At 32.4% G+C, this 22,596-nt stretch overlaps 1 protein-coding gene across 14 annotated transcripts in view; it reads right to left on the bottom strand.

Moving 5' to 3' along the window:
* LOC140445556 (bone morphogenetic protein receptor type-2-like) overlaps positions 1-22,596 on the bottom strand; it is an 872,505-nt gene that overhangs the window by 655,114 nt on the left and 194,795 nt on the right. For all 14 annotated transcript variants that reach the window (XR_011951417.1, XR_011951415.1, XR_011951416.1 and 11 more), the window contains one exon: positions 7,294-7,752. Coding sequence is in view for 10 of the 14 variants with exons in the window: in XM_072537668.1 (XP_072393769.1) it covers positions 7,294-7,752 (459 nt within the window). In the remaining 4 variants the exon portion in view is untranslated. The remainder of the gene's footprint in view (positions 1-7,293; positions 7,753-22,596) is intronic.

Here is a 22,596-nt window from a genome sequence, read left to right as displayed (position 1 = left end):
ACATCACTGAGTGTATTACAATAAACAACGGTCAAGTGAGCTAGCTGTACTTGCAAGAACTGGCGTGATATTATCATTCCAATACGTTATAGTCAGCCGAAAGCTGATCGTTGCCAAACCAATTCAGTTGGTTTAGTTCGAAAAGGTAACATGGCCAACATTGGTTACCTTTTCTAACTAAATCAAAACTCAATGTCTATTTTTAACAGGGACGAGATGAGATATGTTACGTTTTCAAACTACATACTATGTAGGAACAATTTGTGAGCAATATTGCGTCAACAAGTGTATTTGGCAAAAAGTGTCATTTGTTACCTTTTCGAAACAAGTGATTCAATTACACTATTACCGTATAATAGGAATCGGGGTTTCTGTGCGTTTATTTCTCCAGAAAGTAAACAATTTTTAGAACATTGTTGTACACAAAGATGTAACTTAAGTATACAAGAAACAAGATAGCGTTTTAAGGAAATATTTTATTATTTGACTAAAGCCTACTCAGAATTTTGTAAAAATATGAATTGTCAATAACGTTGAAACACGTTGTACACTTAAGAAATAATTAAACTATAGGCATACGTTAATATACAAAGTGTTTTAATTAAGGAAAAAATATTAAAAAATTTAATATAACCAAAAAAAAAACAAAATTTAATTGTGAAGTAATTGTTATATAACAAATAATAAAATAATAATTGTAAGTAATTGACACCCTGTGTATTTTGATATAACTTTAAATACGTCGGTATTTTCTATGATTAAGCTTGTACCCACAATTAAAATATTGTTCGGCTAAATTTATTGGTTTCGGAGTTATTAATTTTTTTTAATGTCCTACAACTTACGAAAAATCGAAATATCTCCGGAATTACAATATTAAGGTATAAAAAATGCAATAAAATACTGGGCGTTCCATAAAAACAAACATACGTTTGATACGTCCACTTTTTGAGAACCCTGGTATATTTCAAAATAATTTTAAAACTGCCTACATTCCTATTCAGTTATATCAGCAAATTTGTTGTATTTGGTTTGGAACACTTTCGGTAATACATCTGTTTTGAGAGTCGACACGTATTCCTAGAACGGCATCGACACCCAAACAATTCAAGCACAGATGTTTTTCTTTACCTGTTTACCTCTAAACATATTTATAAAAACATTTATAAACAATCCAGGAAACACACTTTTGAAATAATCCAATAATGATTAATTATGATTAATAAATTATGATTATTGCAGAGAATATTTATTACAATTAACATAAATATCTATATAAAATTTAGTTTTTATTTTATTTTCCATGTACCTAGTTACTATGTATTTTTTATAGGCCTATGTAACCACTCTCTTGTATATAAATAGACAAACAATTTTATATAAGTTTAGTTTTAAGTCTTAAATGTACCATTGATATAGTCCAAGAGAAATATTTTAAATAAACAATGAATATACATTGAACCCAGTGTTTTAATCTTTACAATCTAAAAAAAATAAACAAAAAATATGTAGATGTGTAGCCGAAAATATCATTTTATTATTTTTCTTCGAAAAAAAGCGTTAAACCTCTCCATGAAAAGCAAAGCCTTTAATTACAAACTCTACAATCATCTTTATTATAATATGAAGTTAAAATTGAATAATTCACTCAAAATATTGTCATGCGCCACCTTCCTATTTTGTGATATCTACACCATGGGTACTTTAGTTTATTGTTAAACTCGCATTTACGATTATGAAAACAAACTCTTATAAAATACTACTTTTTGAACTTTAATGACTTAAAATACTTGGATCTTCCATAAATAATAAACAATAAATAACTTTTTATTAATTTCACGTCTTAAATTAATTATTTATCAAATACGCTATCAATATTATTTATAAACAACTCAAAATATTCCTGAAGCCGTGTCAAATATTTAGTAGCCTTGCCACCACATTCAGTTCGACTGAGTGCGGTGTATGACAAAGATAGCAAATATTCGATTTGGAAAATATCACCACGGACATGGTGTTCATTTTTTTCGAATCCTGAAAAAACTAATAAATATTTTTAAAAAATTTAAACGCAGAATGAAAGATTACATTATTACCGAGGGCCGAAAGTCCCTTAGAATAAACAATAAGTTTTGAATAAGATATTTGAGATTAAAAATCACACTAAATTTTCTCTTCTTTTTCACCCCTGTAACTCATTAAAATAAACATTATAGAAGTTTTCAGGGACTTTCGGCCCTCGGCAATAATGTAATCTTTCATTCTGCGTTTAAATTTTTCTAAAATACTTATTAGTTTTCTCAGGATTCGAAAAAAATGAATGCATTTAAAAAGCATTGACCCGAAATTTTGCACCTTCGCTCTTAATCGTCTTTTGGACTTAGAACGAATTTTTGGTAAGATTTATCTGATATTTTCAGGGAATTTTTAACTTAGCATAATCTGTGAAATTATTGTTATTTTTAACTTCTTTTTCAGATTATTTTTCAGATTTAGTTCTTAAACGAACTTATTTATTTCTTGATAATTTCTACTATTTATTAATTGGTATTTTTCGTCGAATTTCGACTTAATAGAATTTTGTAAAAAAATTATTTCTCTTTCAGGTTGACTAAGTCCCTGAGCGGGACTTAGCCGAATTTTTATAACATTTTTCTTTTCACTTATTTTACTAATTTGACTTTGGATAAATTTATAAATTATTTTGTCTTTCAGACACTTGGAAAGAATTTTGATATTTTATTTTAGGGACTCTGAAATATTTTCAAACCGAAAATAACTTAGGAGAATTTTACCAACAATATTTTCTCTCGTAGGGACTTTGAAAATATTTCTAATATTTTATTTCTTTTCAGGATAAAATAACTTGTATTATTTTCCTAACATTTTATTTACTGTTTTGGACTTTAAAATATTTCGATACAAAAATAACTTTGAAATTTTCGATTCGAAAATTGTTAATAACTATTTGTTTATTGATATTTTGTTACATGTCTTTGTTGATTCGTCCCGAAGTCACTACGACAAACATTTATTTCGCATTTTGAACAAAATCTGACACTTAGAAATAACTTGTTTTTTTGAAATTTAGAAAAATTTTTACTTTTTCGAATTTTACCTTTTTTTTACTTTTTGCATTAATTAGTCTTAGGTGTGATAACTAACAACATTCTTTTACAGATTCTTAGTTCTAAGACTAGTTAACACCTTATTTACAGATTAAGATAACTAACTCTTTGTTTTCAGATTCTTAGTTCTAAAACTAATACACATTTATTTGCAGATTCTTAGCTTTAGTAAACATTTACTTGTATTTCAATAAAAGGTATTTTCCCTCTAGCTTAGTGTTCATATACGACCTATATGTCCACGGACCGCGATCCTTACATGCTCCGGTCCATCCCAGCTATGGACAGTGCGACTGGACCGACCACCTTCCCTCATTCCCGAGGGTAACATCCAGCGACAAGCATATGCAAGGATTTGCACAGATTTATTACATACTGAAGCGGTGGTTGTGATTTATGACATACTTATTACCATTTCCAGGGCTAGATTGAACAGTATACAGGAGATTTGTTTTAATTTAAAAGGTTCAGACAGGAGTTATGTATCTAAAAAATGTGGTTAATAGTGTCATTATAGTAATCATTGTACTTTCTATCATAAACATTCTTTATGTACATTAGATTAGTAGAAACATATAAATAGAAGTAAATGTAAACATAAATCACTTTTGCTTAAGATTATCTATTGTCATTATCCTTGTATTTAGTCCTTGTTAATAAAATCGTTTTTTAAAAAGTAGTTTTTTAACTCGTAAAACATAAGTCAGGTCTCCCTAGATTCATACTCTACATTTTACTTTTTCAAGAGTTAGTTTTGTTAAATTTACCAACTGATTTGGTAGCTCTAGTTCTTTCATTGCTTTGAACATTTCTCTTCTATTTACAGAGTCGTAGGCTGCTTTGTAGTCTATAAATATCTAATGAGTATCTACGCCATATTGCAGTGTTTTTTCTAAAATTTGTCTCAGGGTAGCAATCTGATTAATTGTCGATTTACCTCTGAAACCAGCCTGGTATTCTCCTACTAGTCGTTCTGCATATGGTGCAATACGGTGGCATAGTACCGTGGAAAATATTTTATACGATGCATTTAGAAGCGTAATTCCTCTGTGATTAGAGAATTCAAAGATATTTCCTTTTTTGTATATGGTGCAAAGTATTCCAATATTCCAATCACTGGGGAGGGATTTCTGTATCCATATTTCTTTTATGAGCTGCTCTAATGTCATTATGGTATCGTGGCCACCTTATTTATATAGTTCAGGTGCATCTTCAACTTCAACAATTGTTGGAGGTTCATCTTCCCTCTCGTTTGTTCTGCTTAACTCATCTCTTTTGTCTTCCAGGTTTTCTTCTTCTTCCTCTATATTAAGTGCCTGGTTAAAGTATTCTACCCATATATTCAATACATCTTTCCTTGTTCACCATTCTGGCTTCTGCATTGCCTTGTGGTTGCCTCGAAATTTTTTCTGTTGATGTTAATCTTCTTATATAATGCTCTGAATTCTTTCTCTCTGTTGAGGATATATATATATATATATATATATATATATATATATATATATATATATATATATATATATATATATATATATATATATATATATATATATATATATATATATATATATGTTAAGTTATCATAGAGTTTTCATAACATCTAAAAAAACCTACAAATTGTTTTTGTAAGTATAAACCCTGTTGGTTGTTTATTTATATTCTAAAATCTTTTTTATTTGTAGTGAACTGATGATGCTTTTAAAAATAAAAGCGAAACGTATTCGAATAAATCAATAAAGTAGTTGACATTTCTAAGTAAAGAAATGACAATAAAGTAAATGACATAGTCATTTGCCAATTATTGACCGATAAAACCTCTGCTATTCAACCATTGAATATATTTTAAATATATATGAATATATATATATATATATATATATATATATATATATATATATATATATATATATAGGTTTAGGTTCTTTATTTATTTAGTTTCGTTTTTTTCTTTTGTGTATCTTCTTTTCTTCTCTTCTCTCTGGTAATTCTCTACAGTTGTTCTAGTTCGTAGGATAAGCATATTGCTGTAGGCTTAATTTTTTTCTTTTGTTGCATTCTTGCATTCATCGTCAAACTAATAATTTTTACGGGCACAATATTCTGTTTCTTTGCTCAATCTGCACAATCTTTTACTGCTGCTTCAATATCTCCCTTTATTCTGTTCAACTAGGAGTCTATATTTGTCTGGCCATCTTCATTTACATTTGGATTCCTTAGCCTGTTGGTGATGATTTCCGAGTACCGTTTTGCAATTGTCGCATTTCTGTGGCTTTTGCACATTCCATTTTTTTCTATCCATTTTATTTTCCTTGCTGATGTTTGAAATGCAATCCCTCAATGTTGAGATCACTAGACAATGATAGAGTCTATGTTTGCGCCTCTATAACTTCTGTAGTTTATTACGTCAGTTCCATGCCTTGAATCTATTACGATGTGATTAATATATTAAGATGTGACTCGTTGTTCTTCCATCAGGAGAGATCTAGGTTACCTTGTGTATATTTTTGTGCTCAAAACTCCCGCTAGTCCTATTCTTACACTCATGTTACCTAACACAATTTTAGTGTCATTTCTGGGATATCTTTGGTAGGCTTGCTCTAGATCTTCGAAGAATTGTTCTTTTATTTCTTCTGGTTTATCATTAGTTGGGGCATGTGCATTGATCAAACAGTAATTGAAGAATTTCGAAGGCACTTTTTATCCTCGGGTGTTGCCGATTTGGTTTTCTTGGGATTTGCTATGGTCCATTTTCCAGCACCCATTATTTGCCCTTCCCTTATCTTCTTTTGTTGAGCTCCAGAGAGGTGTTGTTTGAGACTAACTTATTTATTTTTTATATTTTAAAATTCGAAATCATAATCAGGTATTGGTTTTTGATCAAAACGCCTAAGAAATTATTGGGCTTTCCCCCCAAGTGATTGACTTTTAATTAATTTTATTTAAGAAGAGAGTTTTAATTATATTATTTGTAAACTTGTACAGTGCACAGATTCTAAACATGCCGGTGGGAGTTGGCTTCTATGCGTTGTATTATAGTTGGTGTATGAGAGAAAAAGTTTTCGAAATAATGAAATAACAAATTTTATATTATTATTTGTTATTTCATTATTTTGAAAACTTTCTCTCATACATCGACTATAATACAGCGCATAGAAGCCATCTCCCACCGGCACATTTAGAATCTGTGCACTGTACACATTTAAATTATAAATTTGAATCCCAATATTTTTCTAAAAAGATTCAATTATTAAAAGTTAAAATATTTTATTTTCTAAAAAAAATGTGCATGAGTAGGATTTGATCTATAATTTTCTTTGATCTATAATAAAATGCAAAAATTTTATGCTAAGCATTCTATGCACACGACCACGCAGCATCTACATAAGAAAATATCTAAAGTTTCATTTGTTGCTCTACTCTTTCATATTTTAGAAATAGTAATAGCGCTCACATGAGCACTCCCTAATAGGAACTAAAATCTAGTTCCATTTGGTTCTACTTCAGCCGCGACTAAAAAATGACAGTAAAGTGTGCTTCTACATGCACCTATATTCGTTGGTATAATATATGTCAACAAAGTCTCAAAGTTTTGCTGGAAGTGTACCGATACTTAGTTAACGTTAGTTGTTTATAAATAAATTTTAAACTATATTCAAATTTTATTTTTAAACATCTTATTTAGGTTATATGATAATTAAATTTACTATCACATGATATTTATATTAAATTATATTTTATTATTAATTTAATATTTAGTCTGACTTTACGCCATCTATGCGACATATCCTAAAGAGGCGAAAATACGAAAGAACGAAACTGTAACGGGACCGGAGAAGCGACCGATTTGTTGTAACCAAAATTGTGTATTATAAATTTTATCAGAATCAGACGTGATAAGAATCTAGTATAATACATACTATTGTTAAAGTGGAAAACTTAAATGTGCGTAATGATAAAAAAATATTAGCAATTCAGTAACAAGCAGACATAAAATTTCTTAAACCCACTTATAGTATTAACGCTCTATAAGAAGTAGTCACTTCTGTCGACACTCTCCAAGAGCCACGCGCTTTTTTTTTTTATTAAATAATAGTAATACTTTAACCTCTTATATCGTTTCCCAAATGCAAAAAAAGAATTTTTATTTACAGTGATTATTTCTTACCTGCCTCGCTTATAGACTTATTTTCGGTTCTTTTGGGGATCACTGCTAATCCCAAGTCACAAATGCAACACGACAAATCTGATCTCACCAAAATATTCCTACTGTTGATGTCTCTATGGGCTATGCAGTATTTACCTAAATCACTATGCAAATGAGCAAGACCTTTGGCTATGCTTAAACTCATTTTCCCCATAGTTATAATATCTAAAGTACGAGTCTTTAGGTATTCTTGAAGACTTTCCTGCTCCAAAGACAGAAGTAAAACATATTCGATAGATCCTGGCGTGAAAGAATATTCTCCTCCGCCGTAACATTTTATAAGACCAGCATTTTCACCTGCTATTTTATACATATCCTGTTCGTTCAGACAATAGTTTCGATGATGTGCTGGAAACACTTTTACGGCTACTTCCTGGTCTTCAACTGTCCCACGCCAAACGGATCCATATCGCCCTTGACCTAAAATTATATAAAACGAATTATAAATTAAATAATTTGGAATAAATGCACTTTAGCATCAGTCCGAATGTTAACATTCGTTATATTTTTACCGAAATATTTAGTTTGTTAGATATCAATTAAATTCGATAAAATAGTAAAAATGGCTAATTTTTCGAAATATGAACACAATCAATTTTTATTAAAAAATGCATTTTCTACTGATGATCTGATTATGATATGACTTGATGATCTGATTACGAATTTATGTTATCTATACCGCACATATTTCTAATGCCGATGCTCATCATTTGATCAATTATTCTAGGTCCATTTTTGATGAAAAGACAAAGTCGGCTCCATCAATAAAACCATGTTTTCCGTAACAATAAAACACTGAAAACTTTGTTTTCAAAACTTCCACAAAATTTATTTTAAACTCTTATCACTACAGCTGTTTCGTCTGATTGCTTTTCTCAAGTGATCTATTTTTGGCATGCGTTTACACTTTATAGTCTCTAATGAAATATGTTGAGGAGGGGAGAACTGTTTGTTTCAAGTTGGTCATTCAGAATTATATCTGTTTTTTAATTTGTTGATTTCCATAGATTCTAACAAAGATAGCTTAAGGCCTTTATTTTGAATGTGAAGAATTTTTAATTCGTCATTAAAAGAATGATTATGATCTAGAAGGTGAAGTGCGTATGTAGAATCTGTTTTTCTATTATTGAAAGCCCTTTTATGTTCTGCTATTCGTTTATTAAAATTTCTACCAGTTTGACCGATGTAAGTTTTTGGGCAGTCGCCACATTTAAGTTTGTACACCCCACTGTGTAAGTGTTTTTTATTTTGACTCTTGTTGTTTTTAATATATTTGCCTAGGTTGTTATTCCTGTCAAGTGCCTTCTTAAGGTTCACGGAACATAGTTGCGATGCAACGATAGTGGCGGTCACTGAGCACTGGCTTGAAGTCAACGAGCCTTTTTGTAGAAAAATATACCACAATTGCTAGGTATAATCGTGCAAGTTCAGCTCATGGTGGTACCCTGATCCTTTCTACAAATATGACTTTCTGTTGAATAAATTATTTTTTGAGTTTTCATTGGTTTATAACAAAAATCCTAATCTTTATATTCTTTGCATTTATATATCACCTGATTCTTCCATGGAATTATTTTTCAGAAGCTGTTAAATTTGTTAGACGACCTGGTCAATAAAATCAGAAAGATTCTATGCGGTGATTTGAATATTAATTACGCTGTTGCTCACGCTATCAAATTATCCTTGGTCAATATATTCGAATCGTATGGTTTCACAATGCATGTTCATTCTACTACAAGAATTACTAAAACAACATCTACCATAATTGATTATATTGTCTCAGATTTCTCACCCCTTGATGTACGCTCTACAATTATTAACGCAGGGCTATCTGATCATGAAGCAATATATACCAAGTTGAACACTCTTAACAAACAATCCTCGGAAACCCAACGTTTAGGTAGGTTTTTTTCCACTCAGAACTTTCGCAAATTCCAAAATTTTTGCTTGAATTCTGGTGGCACTTTCCCTCTGTGGACGTGGACTATAATTTCAGTGATTTTTTAGATAGGCTTGTCTGTATTTTCAATAAGGCATTTCCTTTAAGTACAATTAAGTCAAAACATCATAAACCCTGAACTGCCAAAGGTATCCGCATATCAGCCAAGAATATGTGTTCACTATTGTACATCCAGAAATTTACTACTAACATCTTGTCACTGAATATATCTTAAAGTACAGAGGAACCTATCTAAAACTTATCAAAACAGCTAAAAAAATGTACTCTCAGAATTGTCTGGGAAGCTCTAAAAACGTTGCAAGAGAAACTTGGTCCATAATTAACGATCTTCGAAATAAAACTAACACATCTCAAACATGTTCTCTTCCAAACCCTGAAAATCTAAATGAATACTCCGTTAATGTGAGTAAAAATATAACATCAACTATTTTGCCACAACAAGATCCTATTTCCTATCTCCCCAATTCAAAAAACGTCTCGAATTCATTCTTTATAAGACCAGTTGATAAATCTGAACTGATCCAGACAATCAGTAATATCAAAAGCAAATCTTCCAGTGGTTCTGATGGACTATCAATAATAATTTTCTTAAATCTCCCGAAAAATGTGTTGCAAGCCCTGGTCTTACTAATTAACGATTCCTTTGAAAAAGGTATATTTCCAGAGTGCCTAAAGGCAGCCATTATTATTCCTCCTCAAAAGGGTGGCGAAAAATCTAATGTCTGCAACTATAGACCTATTGCCTTACTACCGGTACTATTCAAAATTATTGAGAGACCTATAAAAGCCCGACTTATGTTCTTTCTCGTTGAAAACAACATTTTATCACAAAGTCAGTTAGGCTTTTTATCTAATAAATAGCGATGCTATGTTTTCTGTACTACATGAGGTTCATGAAGCACTAAACAGTAATCTTTATACTGCCATTGTTTTTTGTGACTATACCAAAGCTTTTGATTGTGTAAATCACGATATTTTGATAAAAAACTAAATTTCTAGGAAATTCGAGGTATTTCTTTGAATTGGTTCCAATCTTACTTGAGGAATAGGAAACAAATATGGTTTGTTTTTTAACCAGGAGGAGTAAACTAAAAAGACAGATTCACAGCCAAGAAAGTTACTAGAAAAGTCACCAAATATATCTTCTTTTTTGGTTGATTATCTCGTCCTTGCGGTAATCCAGTAATCAGTATCGGACACCCTCACACATCGATTCTAACCTAACTTTGTTTGTTCTTCTTGTTCTTATTCTTTTTTGGGCTATGTCCTAGACAATTTACCCAGTTTACTTCGAGGGTAGACACTTATTGTCTTGATTCAGCAATCAGTGTCTACCTATACTTATTACACTTATATTCTTCCTGGCACACACCAGAAATGCTACCGACGGATAAAGTAGAAGCACCCAGGACTGAAAGAAGGAAGATCATAGTTTATAATTTAATATTGAAGGTAGAAATAAAGTTGCATAAGGTGTTTATTGTATTTTCATTAATATTTGTGAGGATTGTATAAATATTTATGGGAGTGAGAAGTTTAGTTTTAGCTAATTCGGCATACAAGTCGAAGTGTGGGTTTTGATTTAAGTGACATTCTAATAAAATAGGGTTTAAGACTCCCACTTGGCCACATTCGCAATAAGGATCATCTTTGACTCCAGTTCTAAATAGGCGAAGAGGGGATCAGAAATGACCCGTTCTCATACGGATGATTGTAGTTAAATGTCTCCTACTGATATATGCGAATTTATTGAACCATGGTAGTGTGTGGATTCGTTTATTAATTTTGACATAGAATGAATTACTTGTGCCATATCCTTCGTACCATTCAGCTGCCCAGTTAGACCAAATCTCTCTTTTTAAGTAGAGTGTAAAATTTGAAAACTGTAGCTTGATATTCATGGGAATATTCAGGGAACGACCTATATTGACAAGTTGGTCAGCCTTGTGGTTTCCGGTAATACCTGTGTGTCCTGGGATCCATGCTAGTAAGATTTTGATATTATTGTTACTTGCTAGGATTTTCATCATTTTTCATAATTCCTCTTTTCGTTTTAGGATTTTCATCTTTAGAAAACCCTGTTTTTTTGATTTTTTGTAGTGCACTTTTGGAGTCACAAAAGATAATGGCTTCTGTAATACTTTGTTTCCGTATAATTTGGACTCCATGATTGATCGCGGTTAACTCTGCTGTACATATTTGGGTATGGTTGGGTAGTTTAGATGAAAATGAATAGTTCATATCTGGGGAAAAAACTCCAAATCCCGCATTTCTCATTGTGTCCGTTGGGCCATCTGCAAAGAATTTTTTGAAATGTTTTCATTCAGAATTCCTATTGGTTGAAGTTGTAGTTCCAGTTCATATTCATGGCAAGGAAAAAGTTTACTGGAATATAGGTTCTGCAAATAAGGTTTGATTTTTCTAAGAGTTGCTATCAATATGGGTTTTTCCCTATTTCTCCAGTATTTTTTCTCCATATTGGTAAATACGATCCAATCAGTCGATTCTCGAAGAGCTAAACATTCAGACCAGACTCTCCTCTCAGTGTCTTGCAAATATTTTAAAGTTTTTTGGCCACATTGCGAGAAGAGACAATGACAACTTAGAAAGATTAATTGTATGCGGAAACGTAGAAGGACGTAGAGGCAGAGGACGCTCACCTATCCGATGGTCAGATCAAGTACAGAAAGCCACTGGAGAGACGTTTTCCGAGTCCATGAGAGCAGCCCAAAATCGCAAGAGATGGAGAGAATTGACAGCCCGCATTGTAGGAAATCACGATCCTCAGCAATGAGGAAACGACAAGAGAGAGAGAGAGATTGGTAAATACGAACTTAAAAGTTCTCTGCATTTTAAAGTTTAATTTCAGATAGTTTTACATATAAACTCAAGTTAAATTACACATTTTAAAGTTCTCTGCGAATTTTTATGATTTAGAAAGTGCTAAACACAGTTACATTCTATTACTATAGTTTAATACATATACATTAGTACTAGTTTGGTCGTCGAAGCGATCGTCGAAGGCTCCATTTATGGAGTCTTCTAACGGGGGCGAGCCCCCCGATAAAATGCCAAGGGATCAGGATGCGATGGATGATTGCAGTTATGGTTCCCATGGATTTTCATCCCATCAGCTAGAAAACTCGATAAGTAGTCTTAATAATATTAATCATTTAAAAACCGATAAACAAATTAACCCATTAACTTCTAATGAGCCAGAAAAAAGCAAACCTGTATATTTATATGATAAAACTGATTTAGGGCCATTTCACATTTTTATTGAAAACAATGATAAAAATTTTACAGGCAAATTAAATGCAGTTAAGATAGGTAAAATATTATTTACCGTACACCCAGAAATTGATAATTATATTAAAAAAATTGATTCAATTGGACGCAATCGGATTAGGATAACATTTAAAAACTATGCTAGTGCAAATACCTTAATTACTTCTAAATTGCTTATTCAAAAAAATCTAATTGCATATATTCCGAAATTTCAATTATTTAAATTAGGTGTAGTTAGGGATATAGAATCAGATATATCAGAAGAATATCTCAAAGATAAAATAAAAGAATTTGATCACCATTGTAAATTCTCGGTGGATTATGTAAAAAGAATAAAGAGAAAAATAGTAACAGATGATAAAGTAGTTTTTAAACCTACAAAATCGGTAATTGTATCATTCAAATGTCAAAGTATACCAAAATATATCGTAATTAACCATGTTTTACATAATGTAGAAAAATACCAACAAAAAGTAATTATTTGCTACAACTGTTATAGGTATGGACACATGAGTAAGCAGCGTAAAAGTAATCCTAGATGTCTTAAATGTCATGAGTCTCACCCTTCCGAATCGTGTTCTTTATCATCCTTTAATAAAAAATGTCTGTCCTGTGAAGGTGAACACTTCACTAATGAATGGGAGATATGTCCAGAATTCGACCGTCAAAAAAAAATAAAACATTACATGTCTGAAAACAGCTTGTCTTTCAAAGAAACGCTTAAATTATTTCCTAAAGTAACCTATGCATCGATAACAGCTAATAAATTCACATCAAATTCCAATTATGAACGCTCCATCCTTTTCATATTCCTCTACTCAATTGTCCACACCCCCCCTCACCCCCCAATCAGCTCACCCTCCCTACAGTTTCAAACAGATATACAATAATAAAACCTTCAAAATCCAAACGACCCCTCCCTTCCTCGCAAGACCCAATAGAAATAGAACATCAAAAAATAATAAAGTTAAACCCCATGTCCACCAGACCTGGCGGTATTTTCAATTCATCTTCTTATCAATCTACATTTAATACAGAACAAGGATCCAAAATACATGAATCTCCTAAAGAATTAACAGAACTAATATCAAATATAGTTATAAGTATTATTTCTAATACGAATCACAAAAATTTTGAAATCCCAGAAAAATCAGTTTTAATAAATTTAATTCAAACAGTTTTAAGTTCTCTCTCATATAATAATGAATAAATGGCAATTTGTCAATGGAATTGTAGATCGGCTAACTCTAATAGAGAAAATCTTCTCCACCTACTAGAAGACCAGAAAGTTGATATCGCATTATTATCAGAAACTAGATTTAAACCAGAAAAATATATTAACTTCCAGGGATATAATATTGTCAGAGACGACCGCTTTTCAGCAACTGTCGGTGGTGGCTCGGCAATTTTAATAAACTCAAATCTGTATTATGAGGAAGTCACCATGAAAGTCGAATTATTAAACGTCAATAAAGTTGCTATTAAAATTAAGTTTAAATCATTTACTGTCACATTTGTATCGATGTATGTTCCCCCAGGAGAAAAGTTATCGTTACAACAGTGGAACAATTTCATAGCATCTATAGGAAGACCGTTCATAATAGGAGGCGACTTCAATGCTCATCACATTGCCTGGGGCTTGGACAATCATACAGATATAAAAGGCAAAATCTTAATGGACTGTATAGATGATAATAATTTGATATACAAAAATGATGGCTCTCCTACTTTCTTTAGGAACTTTTCGAAATCGGCAATAGATCTGACCATTTGTACTTCTGACTTAAGTCATCTGATCACTTGGAAAACACTTCAAGACCTATTCGGTTCAGACCATGCACCTATAAGGGTCGAATTAGAGGATCAACCAACTCACATATATAACCCGTATTCACAAAAGTGGAATTTAAAGAAAGCCGACTGGAAATTATATGAACAATTTTCGGAAGATATCTTCTCTCAATCTGAAGATATAAATTCATATGAAAAATTTTTGCACACTATAAATACAACTGCATCCTACTGCATCCCCAAATTTAAAATAAAAAAACCAACTTCCAGAGGAAAATACTGGTGGGATTTAGAATGTGAGGAAGCAGTCAGAAGAAGACGGGAAAGTTTTTGTATATTCAAAGATCATCCAAACCAAGAAAACCTACTTAAGTATAAAAAAGATGATGCCCACGTGAAGAAGATCACTAAACAAGCTAAAAGAAATAGCTGGAGAGATTATGTCAGGTCCTTAAATAGGTCGGTCCCTATTAAAGATGTATGGTCAAAAGTTAATAGACTAAAAAATAGAAAAACTAAGAACAAATTTCCTATAACACTATCGGAAGCTTCATGGATAGAAGAGTTCCACCAAAATATCACTCCACTGTCTGCAGAATTAGTAATTCCTGACCTACAAGTGAATGCGCAATACGACTATCCAGAACAAATCCGCTTCTTAATCAAACCATTTTCTGGCACTGAACTTTACTTTTCGTTAAAGAAAAATTCAAATTCAGCACCAGGTGCTGATGAAATCCATTACTCGATGCTATCAAATCTTTCAAAAATTGGTAAGACTGTGCTTCTGAATATATACAATGAAATTTGGTCACGCCGCATAAAGATTCCTGACGATTGGCACGTTTATACTATTCTCCCGATCTTAAAACCCGGAAAATCGTTAAATAATTGTGATTCTTACCGTCCAATAGGACTGGCTTCATGTATACTTAAAACATATGAGAGATTAATTAAAAACCGTTTGGAATTTTGGTTAGAAAAGAACGACCTATTACCAAAAACTCAGTTTGGTTTTAGAAAAGGTAAATCCACACAAGAAAGCCTGAGTCACGTATTGATAGACATTTATGGTTCCTTTACTTATAAGAAAGCAGTTAGTGCTTTGTTTTTAGATATAAAAGGGGCTTATGACAATGTTAATCTCCACATTCTATATGCGAAAATGTTAGAAATAGGAATACCTGAAACTGTAACATGGAATATCATTAATTTGTATGTTAATCGATCAGTACACGTTAGATTAAATGGAGATAAGTCTAAAACACGGTACACATCTTTGGGACTACCACAAGGTAGCATCTTGAGTCCTCTATTATATATTCTGTATACTGCTGATTTAGAAAATAAACTTCCTCAACATATAAAAATCTTACAGTATGCTGATGATGTTGCAATCTATGTAGAAAATAAGTCAATAGATAAATGTATTGAGTACCTTAAATCAGGATTGAATATTATAGAAAAATGGGCGACGGATAAGAATTTAACAATCTCGGAGAGTAAATCAACCATTGTTACTTTTACCAGAAAACGATATTCTCCTCCAAACCACTTACAATTTGATAATTATAAAATTCATTATAAAACTTCAATAAAATTTCTTGGCGTATTCTTAGACTCAAAATTAAATTGGAAAGAACACACAAATTATATATTGCGAAGAACGGAAAACGCAATGAATATCATCAAGACTGTAAGTGTCAGTAACTGGGGAGCTGACCCAAACATCTCAATATTACTGTACAGAAATTTAATGAGATCGATCCTAGATTACGGATCTATATTTTATGGCTCAGCATCAAACGCTGTACTCCAAAAAATCGAAAGTATAAAAAATAAAGCACTTAGGTTAAGCACTGGTTATCTTCGTAGTACTCCCATATTGGTCATGGAATGTGAGCTTAATGAACCTCCACTTTCATTACGCAGAGAATTCTTAGGTGAGAAATTTATAGTTAAAGTGGCAGTTAACAATAAACTGTTGTTGAGTAAAATTGTACAACTAACCACTACATATCTAACTCATCATTACTGGGAAAAAAAGAAGCAGCTTTTAGTTGTGGAAAGTTTTCTCAACGTTTCTAGTTACATTGACGACATACACCAAATGGAACAAACCTCATCTCGAAAATTAAACTATGAAGATTATTTATCTCCATTTAACTGCCATTTAAGTAATATTCTTGCCACAGATTTTCTTACTAAAATAGATCTCCTTCAGTATGTACAACATCATTGGGGGAGTTATCAAAAATTATATACAGATGGTTCAAAAATGGACGGCAAAGTTGGATATGCTATATTCTACCCCCAAAAAAGTATAAAGATAAACAACAGATTACCTGATTACCTGACAAAATGACAACTTTTACAGCTGAACTCGTAGCAGTCAAAGAAGCCTTCCAAATATGTATGAATCAAAAAGAACTAAACTATGTTATATTTACAGACTGCCAAAGCATTGTACATAAACTGAAATATAATTTACATAATTTTAAAGAAAATTATATCATCAGTGACATCATAGCTCTGAATAGTGAAGCTTTTAAATCGGGCAAAAATATCATATTGTGCTGGATAAAAGCACACATTGGTATAAAAAACAACGAAATAGTAGATGATCTGGCTAAAAAAGCAACAATGAAAGAATCCACTCTGCAAACCTATCAACTTTCTATGGGTGATTTAATATCTGTAATCAGATCTCTTAAACGCACAAAATGGCAGGGATACTACAACAATTCAGACAAAGGCAAATTTTATAAAAGAATCCAACCCACAATTTCCGTCAAGACATGGTTTAAACAAGTTTCCAACAGAGGCTTCATCAAAACTATTTGTAGAATAAGAAGCAATCATTGTATGACTCCAGTATACAAAAGAAAAATAGGACTGACAAATAATAATGAATGTATATGTGGGGAGCTAGCTGATCTACAACATATGCTGTTAGAATGTCCTTTACATTTTATTGAAATATCAAATTTTTTTACCAAGCTAGTTCAACTTAATGTTCAATTACCTTCTAATCTAACACATCTTTTAGAGTCAAAGAATCTAGATGTATATAAAATTTTATATGGTCATATTAATTGTTTAAAATTAAAGCTCTGACAAAAAAACAATAAAAAAAATAATAAACAATAAAAAAAATGGAGAACAAAATTAAAAAAAATAAAATAAAAAAAAAGTTACTAAGAAGATCTAAACCTCCGAGGTGTCGAATCGGGTTTATGTCTTAGCGTAGTAATAAAAAAAAATAAATAAAACAAAATAAAAAAAAAGTAAAAAAAAAGTAAAAAAAAAATAAAAAAAAGATACAAAAAATAAAACAGCAAAAACAGAGTAAACTAGTAAGCAAGTTTCTAACATTCCATGTCTTGACTCTCAATACAATAGTTTTAAATTTAAATACTAACAATATCTTGTGTAAAGAGAGAACTCAAAACAAATTGACTGGCCAGTTGGTTGTCAAAACCAGTGCCAATAAAACACACACACACACACACACATTCTCCATATTACAAAGTGCTTCTAATTCAACGATTGATTGAATGACAGGGTTGTTTTTAACACTTAGGTTTTTTAGCAAAAATTTTGTTGTGAGTCATTCTCTTCTGTATTTTATTGGCAGTTCTCCAGACTCTGATAACAAGGCTTGGATTGGAGTTGACTTCATGCATCCTGTGATAATCCGGATACTTTGGTAGTGCATCTGATCTAGTTTCTTCAATAAATATTTAGGGCATGTAGATAGAAATTGACCCCCATAGTTCAAATGACTTAGGATAAGTGCTTCATGGATCAGTTTTAATATTTTTGGGTCACTGCCCCACCATGTTCCACACAAGGCACGCATTACGTTCAGAGCTTTACTTATTTTGACTTCCAGCTGGTTAATGTGTGCCTTCCATTTAAGGTTCTTCTGTAAAACCATTCCTATTTCCCAGTAAATTCCATTCCTAGGTATTTAATTTTATCTACCCACTCTATATGTTGTCTCTTATAACTGATATTTCCAGGCATTATTTTGGTATTACCCTTTGTAAACAAGATAGCTTTAGATTTGCCCACAGAGATGTTCAAATTATGATTGTCCAGCCAGGCCTCAAGATTGGCTAAATATTTGTTTATTTTTGATATCATATTTTTAACGTTCACTCACTTGACTAGAATTACAAAATCGTCAGAATACTGACATTAGCATTTTTGGGAGCACATCGTGTAATGGGTAGGTATATATGTTGAATAGCATTGGACTTAATGGTGATCCTTGTGTGAGACCAGTGCTAGTGGTATTTGGGCCATGTACTAACCCAGAGTAAGAGGGTGAGTAAGAGAGACCTAAACGATGGAGAATGGAACAACAGAGAGAGATGGAAACGGTTGAGCGAGGGAAGGCATGTAGAATCCCTGAATATATATACTAACCCAGAGTTATCTTTGACAAACAGTTCTCTGCATTTTAAAAAATCATATATGAGGTTAGCTGAATCATGTGGTATATCCAAATGTATAAATGTACAGTTTGTCAAAACTAACATTATCATATGCTGAATGGATATCCAAGAATATTCCTATTCTACATTCATTATTCAACATATTCATATTCAACAGAACTAGGGCGAGAACTGCGGAAATCCTAACCGAGCTAGTAGCAGCAGCAGAACGAATGGGGTTACAGATAAATCAAAATAAAACCAAATTCATGGCGACTAACACAAACACAAGAGCTGGAAATGTTGACACAAATTTAATCATCAATGACCAAAACTTCGAAGCAGTCAAAGAGTTCATATATCTAGGGACATCGGTTAACCCCAATAATAACACATCTGAGGAAATAAAAAGGCGAATAATAATTGCAAACAGGTGTTATCATGGTCTATCAAAGTACTTAGCTAACAAACGTCTGTCTCAAAAAACTCGTATAAGGCTGTATAGAACACTGATAGTCCCCGTCCTCACATATGGATCAGAGACATGGACGCTAACGAAAACAGATGAATCCGCTCTATCCATTTTTGAAAGAAAGGTGCTACGCAAGATATTCGGAGCGGTCTGTGAGAACGGAGTATGGAGGCGTAGATATAACTTTGAACTGCAGAATATCTACAAGCATACGTTTGGTGGTAAAGATATTACCACTATAATTAAGCGAAACCGCCTGCAGTGGGCAGGACATGTAGCCCGGGCCCCTGAGTCAAACATGATAAAAAAGATTCTAACAGTGCAACCCGTAGGAATGAGAAGACGGGGTAGACCAAAGCTAAGGTGGATGGACGGGGTAACACAAGATGCCGAGAAGATCGGAGTCGGCAACTGGAAAATGCAAGCGAGGGACAGAATAGAATGGCGTAGAAAGCTTGAGAAGGTCGAGGCCCTCTAAGGGCTGTAGCACCAAGATGATGATGATGATGATGATGACATTCATTATTACTAAATGATTTTTGGATTTCAGATGTCAAAAAGGATAGACATTCTAAACATCCTTTACCCCTTCTAAAACCTAGCTGCAATGGTCTGAGGATTCCTTTATTTTCATTCCAATATATTTTTGATCATTGATTCTAAAACTTTACCTACACAAGGGGTGAGGGTAATAGGCCTATAGTTAGTTGCAGTGAGTTTATCTTTCACAGGTTTTAGGATTGGAATTATTAATGACTGTTTCCATTCAATCGGGATGGTCCCTGTACTTAAGCATTTGTTAAAAATTTGTAACAATAGTAATGATTCTGAATGAGGTGGATTTTTAATCATAGAGTATGAAATTAAGTCAAGTCCCGTAGCAGATTCCTTTTTAGAATTGATTATGAATTTGTATTCATTAAAGGTAAAAGGAGAACTTGTATTGCTAATTTGTATAGTTTGTAGATGTAAATGTATACTGGGGAGAGCCAAGGAACTCAGTATCTCTTGTGCCACATTAGGATCATTAAGGGAGTCAATTGGTCTTTTACCATATCCAGCTATTTTCCTAACTTTGTCCCATATTGTCGAGTTTCTATTAAGGTCTGCTTTCCTAAAATTATTCTTCCTTTTTTCTTTAAGAAATCTTTCAGCTGTAGCCCATTTGTTTTTTACTATTAAATAGTTTTGTAAGTTAGGTGTTGATTGGAATTGCTTTGTTGCCTTAATTCTGTCTTTAATGACTTCAGCGCAAGATTCGTCCCACCATGGGATATGATACTGTTTATCGACATTTGATTTGTACAATGGGATGGACAATTGTGCAGCTTCATTTATTAAATCTGCAAATGATCGGTGGTTCTCACCTGGAAATGCTGTAAATGATGACTCTAATACTGAGGTATATTGGTCCCAATTAGCTTTTTTGAAGTTTCTGTTATTCCTTGGTGGCATGTGGATGGTAATGTTTTGGACACCAATTTTGCACATTGTGGGTAGATGATCACTAAATCCTAAGTCAGGCATTATTTGCCATGGTGATCTGGTAGAAATATCCTTAGATGTTATTGTTAGGTCCACCGCTGATGATCTTTTTGGTGGTGGTGCTATTCTGGTATATGACCCATCATTTAAAAAAAACTAGTTCCAGCTCATTTAATGTTTGGAAGATGTTTCTCCCATTGAAATTATTACAGGGGCTACCCCAAGCCTCATGATTGGCGTTCAGGTCTCCCATTATTATTACGCGTTGGTTGATTTCCTGGATCAGTTTGATCCATTTTTGTTCAGATATGGTATTTGCATTAGGGACCTAGGCATTAAGTAGATTAATTTGGAATTTAGGTAGGAAGATTGCTTGGAGTTGAGAGTTTTTATTAAATTTATTACATAAAGATATTTCATAAAATTCTACTTCATTCCTAATAAGGATGGCTATACCACCATACGAATCATCTCTATCATTTCAAATTACTTGATAGCTCTTGCATCTGATTTTTTGGTTATTATTTAACCATGTTTCATTTAGCAATAATATGTTAGGATTGTATTCTTTGATAATTATTTTTAAGTTATCCACGTTAGCATTATATGATCTCATATTCCATTGTATTATAGTCAATAGAGTGAAAGCTTTTTTTTTAGTTTGGGCTTAGTATTCTGAAGCATCAGATACTGTCCCATCTTCCATTAAATCACAGGTTATGTTATTTGTTGAGCTGCTATTAATTGTTATATATTGTGATAGATTAGATGAGTTAGGGTATAAGTTTCTTAGCAAGTTGTTTACAAAAGATACCATCTCTTTATGTTGTGGTGGTAGTAATGACATTCCATGGGAGATTCCATGTTCAGTTTCCTTATTTGTACTGTAACCTTTTGATGTTGATGGCATTGATTGAGAGTTTGTTGCTCAGTTCAATCTTCCCTCCGGATTAATTAGTTGAACACTGTGTTGTTTTTTGTCATATCCTGTCATGTTTGGTTTCCTTCTTTTGGTGGGTTGAGATTTGACGATTTCGTTATATTTGGGTATATTTGTGTCATTATTTATGGCTTCTTTCTGTGATATCTATTATATTTTTAGGCTTGGATTCTTTATGCAAGACAGGAAAATTCTCTTCGTTCAAAGAGTATTCCCTGTTTTCATTTTTTGGTATTTGCATGTTTGCTTCGTAATATGAGATGTTGGAGAAAGACATTAGGGCTTTTTTTTGTCGTTTTTTTGTCGTTGGAATTCTTTACATTTTTTATCTTTAGAGATATGATTCAAGGCCTCTCCGTGTGGGTTTTAAACACAGTTCTGACACTTCGGGTTCCCTCTGCATTGATTATTGCTGTGACCATATAACAGGCAGTTTCCACACATTAGGACTGGGCTGACATATGAAATAACCCTAATGGGCAATTCATACACAAGCACCTCCCTAAGCAGTGCTTTTTCTGTAAATTTCTATTTTGGTTTTTTAATGTCAAATACTTTACAGGAGACCAATTTTGTTTTAATTGCATTTTTAATTTTCACTTCAGATATTTCTTTAAATATGTTTCTTATTATACCCTTACAGGTGACATTGTGATTTAAGATAAAGACATCATATTGTAAACTTTCCCATCTCTTATCATTCACAAATAGATTTGCTGATTTAAAATCTTAAAAACAACACCTAACTGGTTTTTCCCTTTACGGTTAAATTTAATAATTTGCTGTAGGCTTAGGTTAAATATTGTTTTAGCAATACTTAAGATGTGAAAATTTCCTATATTTTTGTCTTTTCCCTGTACATATACTTCGAACGGATCGGAATCAT

This window comes from Diabrotica undecimpunctata, chromosome 7, assembly GCF_040954645.1.
Source record: "Diabrotica undecimpunctata isolate CICGRU chromosome 7, icDiaUnde3, whole genome shotgun sequence".
NCBI lineage: Eukaryota > Metazoa > Arthropoda > Insecta > Coleoptera > Chrysomelidae > Diabrotica > Diabrotica undecimpunctata.
Note: the sequence above shows the minus strand (reverse complement) of the source record. Positions and strands in the feature narration are given on the sequence as shown.